We start from the raw sequence: 18750 nt of genomic DNA, 5'->3' as shown, positions 1-18750 counted from the left end.
CTTCTTAAAGGTTGTCAAGGTTTTAGCTTAAATTAGCTGACTTGATAGTTTGTTTCAGATTTCAATAACTCTTTGTGTTAAGGTCTTTGTGGTTTCAACTTTAATTGCACTTCTTCTTAATTTCCACCAGTGTCCTCGAGTATGCGATTTCCTGTTTAGCTGAGAGTATTCTGTGGGATCCATTTTATTAATGCCTTTGTAAATTTTCAAGATCTGAATTAGGTCCCCATGCAATCTCCCCATGGTGGTTGAACTTTCTGTGTCTGTCAGTCTAGGACACGTCCTTAAGTCCTGGGGCCTCATGTATAACAACGTGCATAGAATTCATACTAAAAAATGGCGTACAGGCAAAAGTGGAAATGTGCATAAGCACAAAAAACCCAGATGCATAAATCTGTGCATATGGCAAGATTCATGCACTTTCACTTTACAAATCCAAACTAACGTAAAATTTAACACACATGCACACGCACAAAGCCCTACACTGACTCCTCCCAGAATTTTACATATTTTAATATGCAAATCAATGTAAATATCACCTTCCATTCACTGTATGGTTAAGAAACAATGGAAAAGGTATGTGAAAAAAGAAGAATTTCAGTGATTGCGAAGTGAAGGCAAGGAAAACCATACTACTTGTTGGCTTACACAGTACTATTAGCAACAAAAGTATGGCGGAGACACTCCAAAGTTCCAGTTCAGAAAGTCGCACAGTACTTGAAATTAAAAAAAAAAGTGGTCAGATAGCACAGTTGATGCGACAAGGCGAGTCACAGCCCACTGCCTGTTCATTCTGTTTCAGACAATATTACAAAAGCTGACCCCCATGCGATTCTTAGGCGGTGATGGTGCTGCTGTGCCAAGCACATCTTCAGGCACTGGCTGTTCACACACCTCTACCTCAGGTAACCGTTGGGAAGCCATCTGGCTGTGTGCTGATGGGCTCTGTTTGGGAGTCAGAAAATGCAATAGTGGATGCTGTAAGAGATGTGGCCAATGTACTAAGGAATATAAGGGCTATACTATGTGATATTGACCACAAATTAAATGAATTGGTTAAAAAATAAACGTTGCATCTAATTACCTGTTTTTACATTCTGTTAATTACATTCAAATGAAGTTGTAACGCTGTCCGACTTGGCTGATCATTTGGTGGGCCTGGGTCAGGTTCATCATAGCGCATCTCTTCAGGTACATGCTTGCACACTGCGACACACTTTCTGTGGACTATAGAGCAGCACATTAATAGAGTGGAAATGCTTTCTATTTACATAAGCAAATTCATTCTCTGAAGGTGCCTTTGTAGCGTAGCAATGGCACTGAGTGCCACAACGGATTGATTCTCTGCTCTTTACTTTGAGGTGACTCACTATCCTTAAAAGGACTGCTTGCCTTTTGCTGCACTAGTTGGAAAAAGCACCTAAAAATGTGCAGAGCTGCCATTTTTATAGCTATATATGATGTAATGCCAGCTCATTCTTTGGTGATTCATTCCCTGACTGATGTAACTTGTCCAGCACTGTTGTAATAACAATTTGCATGTAGCTGACCACTCCGATTACATTTGGAAAACTGGATGTTGCTGCAAATTGAGCAAATTTTAAATATCTGGATGATAAGCGGATAATACTATCCTATACAGCTGGCATGGTGCGACTCAGCGATGTTTGTGAAATACCTGATTGTCATCAAGTTCACATTGAAAAGCTCCTGTGGCTAAAAACCTGAGAGTGGGCAGTATTTTCAAAGGAGCAGGTAGAACACAATTACTCAAAGCCTTTGTAAAGCTGGTGCTAGTTCAGCACACCGCTCCAAGAGGATAGCTCTTAGAAATCAAAATTGACATAAATGCCAGTCATCATCATCTGTAAATACGCTTTCTCTTTTAATTCTTCCAGTTGCAATGTCTTCTATTAACACTAAAGCAGCCATGGTAATTGGGATAGTTTGGTCATTCTGTGCACAATTACATTGTTACAGAATGATTACAATCAAGTGAATTAAATTTGTAAATGATATGCAATTAATTTTGGTATATTTGATAAAATCCACATCATAGATGTGAATCTAAAAAAGAAAAGCAGACCACCGAAACAGTAGCACTGCTTTGAAACTGGGTACTACCAGTTTGCAAAACCAAGCAAAATAACGGGAACCGTACCGTAAAAATGTGCATGGCTTTACGCCAAATTTAGTTTTTATATATCCCGAAGTGAGCGTGGAAACGGGCATACGCAACATTTTTGTTCGTACACACCATTTATACACGAGTCTCTTCGTCTCTCTCCTCTGTACAACTTCAAGTGCTGCTGTGTATTTTACATAATGTGGTGACTAGAATTGCACCCAATAATTTAATAATGCATTACATATTCTGACCATAATGTGTCTTGATTTATATTCAGAAGTTTTAGAAGTATAACCTAGCATTTCATTTGCCCTTTTCATTGCTTCCTCACTTTGCTTAGGAGATGAGAATGCTGCATCAACTTAAAGTATAGTATAAATGCAACCAAACTTTTTGGGCCGGCTTGTGGTGTCAGTATAGTAGCCTGACCTACACAATGAAGACAAAAGAACATTCCAAGCAACTTTGTGAAAAAAATGATTAAAAAACTCTAGCCAGGAGATGGATTCAAGAAAATAATTAGGGGAGTTAAAAAATGTAATGATTTACACAAATGGTCTATAAATTAGGGGTTTTTTTTGGGTCTAAAGGAACAAAAACCTTGATGTCTTGCATAATTAGAGATGAACGAAACATTGTATGTGGAGGTTTTGTTATGTGTCAGTAGGTACTGATGACATAATTTCCCGTGATCCCACTATATAACCACCATGTCTGCCTGTTTGCAGTGTTCTTTATTATGGACTGATTTGTATCATTTGAACCACCATTTTGCTACAACTTTGGCAGCCAATTGCAAGTATATGGGTGGCTGCCCCCAAACCTCTTTTCATGTGTTGTGTGGATCATTTACAATGGAAATCCTGGAAGAAAACCAGATGTAATCTCCAATAAACCTGTAGTCTTGGAGCTTTGTTTTCCAGCAAGAAAAGAACCCCAAGCATAAAGCCGAAGTTACACAAGAATGGCTGAAAAACAACAATCTTAATGTCCTGGGGCCTCATGTATAAACAGTGCGTATGCACAGAAATGTTGCATAAGAACGTTTCCACGTTCAAATCGCGATGTATAAAACCTAAACTTGCCGTAAAGCCATGCACATTTCCGCAGTAGCTCATAGCCTGTTGTACGCAAGTTCTCCACTCGGTTTTGCAGACTGGCGGCACCCAGTGTCAAAGCAGTGCTACTGTTCCTGTGTGGTTTATCTTTCTTTTTCAGATCCACATCCCTGACGCGGCTTTATAAATACACTGAAATTAACTGCATATTGCTTATTAGTTTAATGCATCTGATGGTAATTAACCTGTAACAACAATATAACGGTCCACAGAATGGTTAAACTATTCCAAATATCATAACTGCTTTAGCGTTGTTAATCTCACTGCACCTTCTTCTTCTTCTTCTTCTTTCAGCTGCTTGCATTAGGGGTTGCCACATCGGATCATCTTTTTCCATATTACTCTCACTGCACCACTCGGAGTATTTATATCACAGTAGCTGAGTGTGAATCACAGCTGTACAGCAGCTGATCGGAAAGAGAATTATCAGAATTATACAGCATCAAGCACACGCTGCCTCAGCCATTCGCTATTTGAACTGCTCTCATCCAACAAACGCTTCAGAGTCTTTCCTGTACTGACCTCGCGGTTCAGAAATAGTTTCATCCCAAGAACTATAAAAGCACTCAATCAGTCCATCAAGTGCTCCTTGTAGAACTGTTTGTACTTATAAGTACAATCACCTCACTGTAAACTTGCAATACAGTTATAATATTGCACAACCTGAGCCACTTTATAAAGAGCGAATTTACATATGATGACGATATCATTTTTAAGATGAAATGCAGCAAAATATGTTATTAAATTATACAGATAAAACTTTAACTTTAACTACACAGTGCCACAGCGCTAGCCAGCAGCTGGCACTTCGTTCACGGTTTTTGGGTATTTGCAAAAAGAAAAATAAAGACAGTAATTGGGGGTTAGTACGTTTGAAAGAGACAGTAATTCTGCAATAAAGTATTTCATCAAAGGTCGCACATGGCGCAGCAAGCATCTTGTGTGAGACATGAACAATCACTGCGCCACCTTGTTCCCATGTTTAATAACATGCTTTAACTCCTATCATCATGAAAATGATATCATGTATACTTCTCAGTATTTTAATTATTCAGAGAGCTGTAATATTACGAATGTAATGGATTCTATATTCTGTCGGAGTAAGAGAAAGCCCGGAAGCACGTAGTGATTCACACACATAGAAGATCAAATACAAAACAAAGCATTTAACGTGCTACTTTAGTTACGATGGGATTTGAGAAACTAGTAAATTGAACGATTTCAAGATTAACTTTATGATGTTCTACTTTAATGACAAAATAAACTACGTGATTAAAGTGGAAATTTCAAGATTAAAGTTGACATTTCGTGCTTTTTTTTTTCTCTGTACCCTAATAAGCTTTCATATGACACTCAGACAGTGGGCTACAACTCGCCTTTTCATGCCGACTTTGATATGTGACAACTTCTTTTTTATTTCGGGCACTGTGCAACTTTGTGAACTTGATCTTTTGAGTTTCTCCGACACACTATGTCAGTCAATCAACTTCCTTTTGTTGTTTATACCACTGTTTAAACCAACAAATAGTCAGTTTTTCCTTGCCTCCACATGGTATTCGCTGAAATTCTTCTTTTTTCCCTCGTACTTTTGCCATTGTCTTTTCACAGAAGGCTGATCTTAAGGGCTATTTATATTGATTTGCATATTCAAAGAGGAGGAGGAGACAGGGCGGGACAGCGGGCGCGTGCACGTGCGTTACTTTTCACGTTGACTGGGATTTATGTAGCAGAAGAACATGGAAGTTGGCGAATGCACAGATTTATGCATCTGGATTTTTTTGTGTTTAAGTACATTTCCGCTTTTGTGCTTATGTCATGTTATAGTGCGAATTCTACGCACGGTGTTATGCATGACGTCCTTGGAGTAGCCAAGTCAGAGTTCAGATCTCAATCCAATTTGTGGATGCTGGATAATATAAGAGATTCCCCTTTAATCTAAGCTTTTAAATTAATGCTGAAGACTTACTACTTTAGTCTAAGCATACACTGATTAGAGCCGACAATTAGCTGTACATACTGCATTTCTATTTGGTAATTATTAGTACAGAAAAATAAGTATCATATTTATAAACCATTACTAACCCTTCTCTATTTTGCTTCTCTTCTCAGTATCTGAATATGGCACTTGGTGCCATTGCTCTTCTGTGTGGAAAAGTCGCCTCAGATTAAGAAAAGATTCTCTCTTCTGATTAGACAGTCAGCTCAGACTCCACTATAGAAAACCTAGGAGCGACAAGTTGGCCGATGATCCCAGATCTGGGCCTTTGTTATTGACCTTTTATTTTATAATTTTAATCTCCTCCTTAGTCAATTAATTGACTCCTTAGTTCATTAATGTGCAGATATTGTTGTTTTCCATTTATGTTTAATCAGTTTTTACCTTGTTCTCTGTGTGTTTTAACAAATCTGAATTGTGTACCAGTTCTGTATTTAGTAATCTGGATAATCTATACTTGTATTTTAACTGAGAATTGTTCACTGTGCTTTGCGCCTGCACACAGCGAAGAGCGCTTTAAAAATAATAAGTTGAATTGTATTGTATTGGCTGAATGTGAAAAAGGCTGTTCACTCATGATCCCCATGCAACCTGACAATGTCTAGATGTGCCTAGTGTGTCTAGAAGCTGAAGGAGATCTCTCCACACAGTCTCAAGGCTGTCATGGCTGCAGAAGGTGTATCTACTCAATACTTACTTGAAGGGGGTAAATACTTAATGTGATCAATTATTTTAGTTTTTCTATTTCTAATTAATTTAGATCACTTTGGAAAGGCCTGTTTTCACTTTGATTTTAAAGAGTCTATTTCTGTTAGTTAGTGTCAAAAAAGCCAAATAAAATCCACTCTAATTTAATGTTGTATAACAATAAAATGTCAAAACTTTTAACACTCTTTATAGGTACTGTAAATGTCTTCTTTAAGGTCAGGCACAAAGCAAGAAGTGGAGATTGAATTAATTTAAAGTGGATTGCCTTGCTCACTTTGATCATTTTAAGGACGTCCCCCATGTCAGTTTTTAAATAGCATTTTATTGGTGTTCGCCCATTTCATATGCTATCCTTTACTTCACTCTTAATGGCACTGTATGAGAGGACTGAATAATCTATTGGTGCACCACAGACTGCATATTTCAGAAATCCTTGAGAAAATGCTGAATGACTTGTTCTTTTCACCTTGGCTGGCTGCGTATTCAGGTAACAAAGCATTTTCTCAAGTCTCAGCAAGGCAGTTCTAAGATGGTGGGTGGGGAAAACATCACCATGCATCACTAGCAGGATGTCAAGTGACTGCCAAATTTGAGAAAAAAATAATGAATTGAGAAAGACTGTGATTAAGCAAAAACACTTTTTTATCCTCAGACTATAGCACATTCATGCACTCACTTCCTGAACCTCATTAATCCACCTCAGAGTCACAGGGATCCTGAGACTATCCCAACATTACTGCTTTCAAGGCAGGTACAAGGCATGCATGGGATCACAGTCCATTACACAACTATAATTTATTTGTTAAAACAATTATGTGTGTATGTGTGTTCTTTAGTAGAACATATGCTGCCAAATTATTTTAAAGGACTGAATTGTACAGTATATGTTTTTTGAAATAATGATGCCAATAGAGCTTGGACCCTGAGGTGCCATATTTCTGTTTCTGTATCAAAACAGAGCTACTGATTCTGGTGAAGGAAAACACACCTTTGCGTATTGACCCCTAATTACCACCTCAATGATTCTTTTGATTTGCTCATAAAGAATAACCTCCTAATACCCCTGCCTCTCCCTAAAATAACCTGCCACTCAGTCTTTCTTACAGAACATAGCATGTTCTCTCTATTAAAGCTTTGTTTGTGTGGAATTATTTCCAGATACGTCATCTGTATTGGAATAAGACACTTGGAGAATTTCAGTGTGTGTCTCTAAGGATACTCCTCGGGTACTCTGCTTTTCATCCCCAGAATGTCAGTTCAATGTTAATCGATGACTCTGAGTTAGCCCATTATAGTGGTGCTGGGATGGGTTCCAGTTCTCACAACCTTGAACTGAATGAAGTGAATCTGACAAAAGACAGATGGCCTTGAATTCAGGTTAAATGAGTCTATGCTAACTCAGTTTTGTGTAATATTTGTATACCTTTATAACAATTAATTCAAGCACACTCCAAGAAATAAGCAAGAACATTTTGTTTAATATTGATTTAAATATTATTACACTGATAACATTATAAAAAATGTTGCTTTCTAGTCAAGTGACTTTTTACTATGCTGTGTGCATTTGCTCACTTGGAAAAAAAACAAAAAACACAGATCACCATAATAATATTTTTTTCTATGTTTTGATTTGCTTTGCAAAATAATTACATTTTTCTCATTATCAAATAGACTCTCAGATAATGGGATTTTATCAATTATGTTTAATTCATTTTGCTCATTCACTCCACAAATGGAAATAATAAAAAAAAATCTTGCCAATAACATGTCTGGAGATAAAAGCAATGGTTATGAGGTTTTTGTCTGTTAAAATCAATTTGTTGGAGCCAATATTTCAATAATTAGCCAGGAATTTATGCAACAGTCTACATCTATTGTTCAATTTATCATATATTTGTGTTTTGGTTCACAGTGACTTGGAATTTGTTGATGGTCATTGCGAAACATAATTTTAAAGGAAACTGTGTTCTTTTGAATTATATGTAATTAGTCAAAATAATGGGAATTTTGGGGTCTAAATATAATTTAACCCTGTAGCAGACCCTGTAAAAGTGGTAGTTTCAGTCACATTTGAATGTAATGCTTTGATCTGTAAGTTCATACCGTTAAATGTTTTGAAAGCGGAGGCGTGACCACGGGGGGGCTGGGGTGGTCACTGCCCCCTCCATAGACAAGCCGTGCCCACCTTGCGACATGCTCTGTCTTTTCAGTTAAAACTCTGAAGAAGAATAACATTTGATTTTCAAATCTGAGTTGCTTTCCGATTAGACAGGCACCGTGCTGCTCACAGTTCACTTCGACGCACATTTTGCAGCACGTTTTGAACCTGTTGACCGCATTCTTTAATTAAAACAGCGTATACGTTCCATTCTTCTTTTATTTTCTGGTTGGTAACACCAAAGGCTATGCATAGGTGGCTTATTAAAAAGCAGACATGGAGCACAGCGCACCCACGTCGGTAACTGAAACTCCAAAAGATGTTGATAAGCCTACACAATCCTCCAGCTTTTAATTAATTATCCCAAGGGCGCATTCGGAAAGACACTCTGATGTTTTATTGCAAGCTGGTATCAGTCTCGACCATGGCTTTAATATCCTGTTGTCCGTAATGCCAGCCTTTGCTTTGCCTGCCGCAAATCTAGTGTTTCCAATTCGGACCGCGAGGACATAGTCACCAAACACGGCTACACTAATTGGAAAAAAGCTCTAGAAAAAGACGGTGGCGGCTTCCACAAACACGCGTCTAGTATCCCGCACGTCAGAGCCATGTCTGCATGGCAAGAGTATCGGCGCCGGGCAGAGACAGGTGAAAGCATAGTTCAACTACTGGATCCAACCCAGATACAAAAGAATAAATATTATGTGAAAAGCATTGGGGAGGCCGTTCAGTTCCTCGCAGTCAATGAACTGGCTCTGCGTGGTCACAATCATGTAGGTGGAGAGGAGGGACTTTTCTTTAAGTTCTTTTATTACACAATCAAAAAAGATGCCAAACTTGCAGGAACTGTAAAATACATCCCATACAATGCAAAATACACATCCAATGTAATTCAAAATGAAATAATTGAGACTATTGCCAAAATAGTGGTAAAATATATCAGGACCAAATATGAAAAAGCTGACTCTCCTGGACTTTGCATTAAAAGTGATGGTGCCAGGGATCGCTTTGACATTGAGAATTTGTCTGTAGTGATTAGATTTGTCCAGAACTCCATCCCTGAAGAACACCTGATTGGCATAATTGAACTGAATCAGCTTGATGCTGAATATATTTGTAAGCAAATTCTGTCACATGTCTCTGAGCTAGGTTACAGCCCAGATAATTTAGTGTGTCAGTGTTTTGATGGTGCTTCTGTCATGATGTCTGGGGCAAGGGGTGGTGTCCAGGCTTTGTTACAAGTACATTCCATATTTACACTGCTACAACCACCGGCTCCATTTAGCAGTGATACATGCAATGGAATCAAAACCTCTGGCTAAGAAGTTCTTTGACTGGTCAAATTCATTGAACACATTTTGTCACAGACATTGTGTTTCACACACATACAATACACCCACACTGACAAGACTTCTAGAAATATGATGGACGAGTCATTATGATGTCACAAAATCAACAATGAGGAAGCTATAAGGGGGCTTCTCTCAGAGGTAGCAGAGGCTGGCACTGCCCCTTTTGACATTTGCATAGAGGCAAGAATTTCTTCAATACAGGAAAATTCCTCCTTCATGTGCTTGATGTGCTGAAACGAGCCAATGCAATTCTACAGGCACATGCAGTGGACTTGTGTACGGCTGGGGAGGTGGTGATAGCTTCACTGGCCACACTGACAGAAATGAGATGCGACTCATTCTGGGAGGATCATTTCTCTCAGTGTGAAAGTAGGTCTACCAATTTGCTCAAAAGGAAACAGAAAGTTAATTCACAGCTTGATGATAGTATTGTCGTGTCTACGCTTGTGCATGGTGACTCTGATGAACAAATTGCTCCTAATCAGACTTTTAAAAGGGCTATGTTCAGCATTCTTGATAGAGCTATTGTGGAAATGGAGACAAGATCCTCACAAAGAAATGTTGAATTATTGAGGGCCACATCGCTTCTCCTGCCAAAATCAGAATTATTTCTTGATCGTTCTCTTCTGAAACCACTTCAGGCACTTGCAGGCACAGCATGAACTTGCAAAATGAAATTGCTGTGGCAAAAGCAATGTTGATTAATAAACTGCCAGCTGATGCTAATCTCTCTGAAGCATGCAAATGCATTCAGCAGTACAAAGTGGCCTTCCCTAGGTTGCATTCACTATATGTCACAGTACACATCATTGCTGTGTTTTCAGCTGCATGCGAAAGCTCTTTCTCTACTTTGAACTGCATTCTCACTCCACTCCGCCAAACAATGCTGCATTCAAGGAAAAGAAATTTAGTCATTCTGGCACATGAGAAAAACATCACAGAAAATCTAGACATGAATGAATTTATTTCAGAATTTGCCAAGAGTAACCGCAGACTAGTCCTGTAGATAATATCCAGGTTAAACACTGGAAACTGATATCCTATAGCCATCCTAATGACTACAATGAGCCACGTTTCTGTTCTTGCTCTCATATGTATACATTTGACTGTATTGATATTTACCTTGTAGATGTAGTTCTATATTTGTTCACAAAAAATAATAATACAAGTTCCATTGCCTCTGTTAATTGTATTGAACAATAGGTTATGATTTATGCCACAATTTTTGCTTTTATATGTTATATAAAACTATGTTGTTATTATTATTTAGCCCCAACCCGAGACAAGCCAAATGCCCACCCACACATGATGTTCTGGTCACACCTCTGTTTAAAAGGTTTAGATCAAAACCAATATACACTTATTACATACAGTATTGTTGTCTACAGGCTTCACAATTATGTGTCCAAAGGCATAAACTGAACGTTTTAAGCATTGTACAGATAAGAACATGTGAAAAGAAAGAATACTATGTACAGTGTCCATTTCCTCTATGTTCTGTCCTTAGGGGACCTCGTTAGTGAGCTGTGGAAGTGTTTTAACTGACCAAGGCATGCCGGCTTCTGTTGTGCCCAGGGTTTGAAGTGAGCTGGTACACAGTATTGGCAGTTCTCTGTTTGTGCTCTGCGAACTGGAACATGGTGGCACACCATGGTCTGATCTCCAGGGGTGTATGGGGGCACCCCAGTTCTCAGGAATATTGTATGCCACCCCTTCAAATGCCCATTTTTTGGAGCTTATATATATAAGAGTGCTCAGCAATCCAATCCAGCTTGACTCTGTATGTATTTCATACAACATGGTGAGGAGTAAGAATAAGCTGACAGAATAGGGAATACTGTGTGTACCTAAGGAGGCCACTTACTAATCACATCTTCTTCTAGTGTTGCCTAACTTTTCTTATTCCATTTCCATACAACCGGCCACCTCATCTCTTTTTCATATGCAAGGCAGCTGCCCTTTTTCACTCGCCACCAGCCCCATTTCTCTGCGCGATTACAACCATTGCTTGGTCAGTGGTGCTGTTCTGCTTGAGACGTTCATTTGCACAAACGACATGCTGCATTTCTCTGCACGATAAAAAGTTTAATGTCACTGTGCTCTGTACAAAAATTATTTTATAAATCCATTCACATGTACAGGCCAGGCCAAAGTTAGCACACAGGGGCTCTCGTTATTTAGAATTGCTGGGCCAAGCATAGGACAAGATAAACAAAGACAGATGGAGGAATGGATAGTCAGCACAAAATCTTCTTTCCTTGTTTGCAAATGGACTATTTGCCGACGTGGGGGCCTGCACGTGGAGGAACCAGTATAAAAGACTTGGACATCAGCCAAATATTTTGAAGCCGACGGACGGATGGGTGATAACGTCATCCGTCCTGAAAAGCCTTCCAGTGCACCGACGAAAAATGGCAGACCATAGAGATCAAGATTCCCACCTTGGTATTGTCTTGCTATGGCTTCCCGTCTTTAATGCCGTGTAAATTGTCAGTAAAGAAAGCTAAGTTATTTTCTCTTATGTGATTTTTACCGCCATATCACTATGGGAGGGATATCGAATTTTAATATCATATCTATATAGTTTTCAGTTACTTAAAACAAAAAATTACAAAAGAACATATTCCAACTAGAGAGCTATCGCCCCCTAAAAGGAGCAGTAGCCCACTCGAAAAAACTTTATTACTGCCAAATATACAGTACACTTAAACAAAAGGAGAAGTGTCTGTGTGTCTGTCTGTGATTCCGTCCACTTGCTATGTTTGTAATTCCAAAAAATGTCACATCACAAACATTAACACTGCTTTTTACGAATCCTATAACAGATATAACCGGTATGTAAAAGAGATATAGGTGTTGCATGGATTACTTAGATTTCAACTTGTCTTGGATGGGTAGCACAGCTATTTGAGAAATAAACAAATCTCATTGGCTAATTTTCTTTTTTGAGATTTTGTAATATTTGGGTTTTTTTTTTTGACTGTATGGTGGAGATTTTACTCCTTAATGTTTGATATTTTGAAATGTCCTTTCTTAGTGGATACCTTTTGACATAGATGTGCCTTCCAGCCATATTTCAGCTTTTTAACTAAGTGGGAAATAGTGCTACTGTTGAAAAGTGAGTGAACTTTACATTACATGCATATACAGATGGGCAAATATTTTTTGACCTTAAGCTTATATATCATGAGTACAAGTATTTCATCCTATAACCCATCTATTCATTTTTTAACCCTTAATCCTGTTAATGTTCACAAGAACCAGTGTCTTTCAAGGAGTAATGTGGACAAAACAAACAAACAGACCTAGAGAGGGTGCCAGTGCATTGCAGGATGTAGTCATTCATTCACACCCACACCCACACCCACATACACACACACACGCATACCTTCGATCTCAAACTCTTTATGTGTTGTCAGATAGAAAAAAAAAACCTCTGAGGAAACAAAGATATGAGAACACGTGCAAATGCCACACAGAAATTGCCCTTGGAAGACTTTTATATTATAATTGTATATTCCATCTTTATCTGAGGCAATTCACAAGGTCACTATATTGTTACAACAGTGAACAGATACTTTTACAGGTGCATCACAGTCTTGGTTAATGTCCCACAGTGAGTCTAATGCTTTGGCAACTACCTCACACTACCTGCATTATTTTTCAGCCTAAAATAAACTCATTAAAATTATATTCTTGAAATTGCAATTTTATTTTTTATATTCTTTATTGAAACACAGGCAATATAACCAGCTTTGTATTCACATTATTAATGTTGTCATACAGGAAGCTTAAGTTTCATTAATGGATACAATCTGACATTTTCTTGACTCAAATCAAACAACACATGAAAAAAATTGTTTATATACTGTATATGTAATGGAGTTCTTAAAGTTGTTGCAATAATTGTAATTTTACATGGCCAAGCAGTATGGTGGCTATTGATTATGTTAAGTTTATTTGTCTCTCATCCATGTATTTTCCAAACAGCCTTTTTATTATACAGTAGCAGCAAATGATACCTGCATCAGTGGCGTAGCGTAGTGGGGGCCCGCCCCAGGCGGCACGTTTAGGGGGCGGCAAAGAATTACTATATATTTTAGTCTTAAATTGAAACACCTAAATAAGGGGGCAGCGAAATTTTCCTCCGCCCTGGGCGGCTGACACCCACACTACACCACTGACCTGCGTCTGTTTTGTCCAGCAGGAACAGAAAAAAGCTCAGGTGGATTACAAACAAGACACAAACCCAACATTCACTTATACATTCCAGGATCTGGGAAGGGGTTGTTGAAAGAAAACCTCCAGGAACTATGGGAGAATGAAGAAACTTCATAGGCTGTGATTAGGTCAGAAATCAGACTTAAACATTGGAGCTGTGCGGCACCAGCACTAGTCATAGTGCCACTGTTGCTGACTTTTAAATATAATACCAGAAACTCTTGATAGATACATGCTTGGAGGTGTATAAAGTGCACTGAATGATGGTCATAAGTCACATTTCACACACTGGGAATTTCAATGTGTTACAATTTCACTGCATATTCCCAAGGGTTTCCTCTGACAGTAAAAGGTATATAGTCAGGCTGATTTCCAACTCCAAATCAACCAAAAATGAGTGCTATTATTTGTATCAATATGCCTTATGATGGATTGACATCCCATCAAGCATTTCTTCCTACTGCAGATATTCCAGGATAAGCCAGTCTAGCCAACAAATGTGTAAAACCTTTAACACATAAAATTTTTAAGTAATACAGACAATACTTACCTCAACCAATGAGTGCCAGTGAGCTATAGGTTTTCTGGGATATGTCAGCATTTCATTCCAGTGGTCACGTCCAAGGCTCTCGGCACTGTTGCCTACTCGAGTGATTCCAATAACCTCATTGTGACCTACGCTGTGAAAATGGGCCATAATAATTTTTTTCGTGATCATTTTCATGTTTTGTCATAGTTTGTTAACATTTACAGTTAAACTTTAAAAACATGGATGAAATTTTAACATATTAATGTATAAAACCCAGGAAACAAAAAACATAAAGGCAGCTGTGAAATCTTCAGACAAATGCAAATAACAACAGTGTTGATGATGGAAACAATAAAATTTAGTTGCAGATATACAATTTTTAAAGAAACCAAAAAAAAAAAAAACAGTCGTTTTACCAAAAATGCCACCCTAATTCCTATTGCTGTCCTTGCTGATTTTGTCATTTTCTTTAGTGTTGATGATATTTTGTTTTGGCTAAGCCGCTCATGGGTACTAAAAGAACAAGATCCTTCAGAGCTGGCCTTATATAGCTCTACTTTAAACAGGTGCATACAATAAAGAAGAACACATATATGAGCAGAATTATAGTTCAATCAAACCTAAACTGAAAAGAGCAAAAAAATTGTCAAATAAAACATGTTTATGAGTCAAGCAGTACACAATGAACATGAAGATCAAGCTAAACAAAGCAGACACTACATCACTGGTATTCATATTCATGTGCAGCTGAATAAGATAAAAAGACAGGGCAGAGTAGCAGTAAGGAAATTTTTTCTCTTCATCAGCAGAAACAGAAACAGATTTGGAGGAACGCCAGAATTTTCTTTCTTTCCTACCATTTTACAAGAAGAACAAATTGTTTGATTAATTTTTCTGAAAGAGCAAAGGGGTAGAGTTGAAGCAGAAAAAGAGAAAAACGTATCCCTTTGCGTTTTATTATTTCTAAGTGTTTTGAGTGTGTCTTTTCTGTGAAACCAAGGTACTCTCAACCCCCATTTTCAGAACTCTTAACAGGAGAATGATGACCTAAGTACTATTAAAACACGTTTTATTTTAAGAATTTATATAAATAAGAAGTTTCTCTTTTAGAAATAAACGTGTGTGTCTAAGACTTTCAACATGTTAACTATTTTGTGACCTTTAGATTGTATCAAATATATAAGTATGACATAAGGATATACCATTTATCTGTATGCTGATTGGTTTAAATTTAAATAATTCACGAAAAAGTGAACGAAAAGTGCACGCAGACACTTCATTTCGCAAACAAAACAAGTGCACTTTTATTCAAGACTACCTGTATAACCGAAGAAAAAAGAAAGCAAGTTACAGTAGGCGATTGATACGACAGCTTGCATGGTGCAATGCTAAGAAGTGCTAATTTCCATTCCGTGCTATATAAAATCATCACATTCAAATATTAACAGTTCCCACACACCCAAGGACCGTCCTTCCTACATTTACGACACGTGTACTTGTTGCAGTGTACACACCTCTCTGTGCTATGGTTCCTATTACACTGAATGAGCACCTGACACTGTACTTTCTTTCCAGGGGAAGGTCCCACATCAGAGAATTTCCAGTTCCTGCATAAATTCACACCCGATCTGACGCTGTTCGTTTTCAAATAATATTGCATTAGTTTCGTGGCATTACACGTGTATTTTTTGAGCATGCCCGTTTGAGCATGCTCAAACACAGGAACATATGTTGGTGTAAAAGTTAACAAAACAATGGGCAGATGGGGAGTGTCTGAATATTGCATATAGCGCCAAAGTTACTGCTCTTTACCATTCTCTCCTCTGCATGTCCTGGAGTACAAAAGAAACAGCACACAGCAACATGCGGGACTGGCAGGAACACTCAATAAAACTGAATAAAAAGAAAATCAAGTGACGGTGAGATACGAAGAAGGCAGCTTTACCAGCATTTGTGTGTCAGCCACCTTGGGGGGGTGGGGCTTTAGTATGCATCGTGGTACACTGCAGAGCTATAGCGTGTCTTTATGTGAAAACAGCCGTGTCAGATGGGGTTGTATGGATTGATTCTGAACACGACTGAGAGAATGAAAAGTGAATAAAAAAAAAAAGCTAACCTTCACAAGGATCATAAATTGCACCGGCTGTTACAGACCGAAATCAAATGTATGCTTTTATTCTAAAATAGTAAGACTAAGAGCAGTTTACTTCTCAAAACAGAGAGGTGCAGGATCGAACTCATGACCTTTTGATTCCCAGGTGGGAACTGAGTCTATTGCACCATGGAGGAAATTACAATAAATGGCTGTCAATGTCGCATGTTAAGGCGGCCTTTTGTTTCTGCAGTTATATTTTTGAATAAAAGCGCAATTGTTGTGTTATATTTATAGTTTTTGTGAAAATGTTTCTTTGATATTTGGACTTCCCGCTTCATACATTATATAGTTTATGCCTACATTTTGTCATCTACTACTAGAATATAAAAAACGTTTGTTTTAACAATGTGTTTACACGGATTACTGTAGAAACGGAACAGTACAGTACAGTACAGTACAGTTTATTTTTGTATAGCCCAAAATCACACAGGAAGTGCCGCAATGGGCTTTAACAGGCCCTGCCTTTTGACAGCCCCCAGCCTTGACTCTCTGAGAAGACAAGGAAAACTCCCAAAAAACCTTTTAGGGAAAAATGGAAGAAACCTCGGGAAAGGCAGTTCAAAGAGAGAACCCTTTCCAGGTAGGTTGGGCGTGCAGTGGGTGTCAATTATCATTATTTGGATAACTGGTAAGGTACCCTGACAGAGTAAAGGAGTGAATGTGTAGCTCTGAGTGTTATTAGTATCACTACTTAAGACCGAAGAAGACGGAAACTACCTTGCTGGGCTACAGTGATGTCCCTTTCATTTGGCAGTCTAGGCCCGAATTTATCTGTTCCCTGGCTGGCTTATGACAGAAAAGGAACCAATCTGTGACAGAAAAAGCACAAATCGATTATTTTAAAGATTAAACTGTGATGCTACTGTCATCTGTGGTGGGCTGGCACCCTGCGCAGGGTTTGTTTCCTGCGTTGTGCCCTGTGTTGGCTGGGATTATCTACAGAAGACCCCTATAGTTAGGATAGAGCGGGTTGGATAATGGATGGATGGATGCTACTGTCATGTATTGTGAAAAAATGATTTGTTAAATAAACTTCGTTTATCAGAGACAGTTGTCACACTCAATTAGTTGGAGCAGTTTTAAAATGAAACATTAGTTTTAAGATGATCCAGTAAATTTGTGTTCAGAAAACATCAAATAGGTAAGGCATATTTCCCTTAGGGAAACTTCTATCTAAATTAAATGAAAGACTGTGTAAATGTAAAGAAACTGAATCCTTTTCAAAAAATGTAAATACTTCTTGCAAACTATCATACTATGCAAATATGGGTGAGTCATGTACACAAAGCTCAACTTGATCTAACTGTGTATGGGAAAAATGGGAATGCCATGTTTTGAGGATTAGAAAAGTATCAATTTTGAGTATGCTTAACATAAAATAAGTGTGTACTGACAACAGTCCCTGAGATGGAGTATACTTCTGTTGAAAGAAAATAATCTGATTGCTTTTTATCAACATAAATGAATTGTGTTAGTATGACACTGAACACATTTAAGTCAATGTAACTAGACAAGTTAAGTAAAACTTAACAGCAAGCTTTAATTTCAGTTAAAGTAACTTAAATGCATAAATCGAACATCCCTAATAGTTCATTTAATTTGAGTGAAAACAGTGAAACTCTTCCTCTAATAGTGCTGTGATGTCACCTTCCACACCAAAATGGAGCAGAATCCCTAAGGTTAGCGAACATCATTTTAACACTTTCCTGCATTTACTTGTATGTGGTTTCTAGGACTCCTGACATTTGTTTAGTTCAAATGGGTAAGCATCACAATTTTTTGCCTGGTCACTAAAATAAACTGACAATATGTTCTATATTTGTCCATGTGTCATGATTAGTAAAGAATTTCTAAGCAACATATGAATAAGTGAAAGATATCTATGACAAATTAATCTTATAATTGAATTGACAGACATTGTATCATCTAATTTAAACTTGCGCTGCAGTAGTTTGATTTATTGTGACAACTCAAACAACTCATGTTTTACAATAGAGACTAAATGTAATAAACTTCCATTACAATACCACAAATCTATTAATGCTGGGAACAGATTTGCACTTGAATTCGCTGATGCTCATACAAACAATAAATTTAGTGTGGCATTTGTTTTTTCACATCACTTTAGACTTTAACAAGTCTCTGTTAGTGTTCATTGAGAATATCATAGTCTTCAATCAAAGCAGATATTCAATACTTAAATCACAACATACCTTGCAATTCATTTCAGATTATTTACCAGAAGAGTAATTTTTAAGTCAAAGTTGTATTTAATTTCATTGTTACTTACTTGTCTAATTTAGAGTAACGCTGATGTTTACTTTACTTTCCTGCACAATTAGCATGTAATTTTCCTTTATGAGCATTGAACTAAATCATGAAAAG

At 37.8% G+C, this 18750-nt stretch overlaps 1 protein-coding gene across 2 annotated transcripts in view; it reads right to left on the bottom strand.

Annotated features, from left to right (window-relative positions):
* LOC120526625 (synaptotagmin-9-like) overlaps window positions 1-18750 on the bottom strand; it is a 282035-nt gene that overhangs the window by 1380 nt on the left and 261905 nt on the right. The window contains exon 6 of one of the 2 annotated variants that reach the window (XM_039749789.1): window positions 14232-14361. In XM_039749789.1, the coding sequence (XP_039605723.1) occupies window positions 14232-14361 (130 nt within the window). Of the gene's footprint in view, window positions 1-14231; window positions 14362-18750 lie in introns of those variants that run through there. The other variant, XM_039749795.1, reaches the window with a different exon arrangement.

This window comes from Polypterus senegalus, chromosome 1, assembly GCF_016835505.1.
Source record: "Polypterus senegalus isolate Bchr_013 chromosome 1, ASM1683550v1, whole genome shotgun sequence".
Lineage (NCBI taxonomy): Eukaryota > Metazoa > Chordata > Cladistia > Polypteriformes > Polypteridae > Polypterus > Polypterus senegalus.
This window is presented reverse-complemented; position numbering and strand designations above follow the sequence as displayed.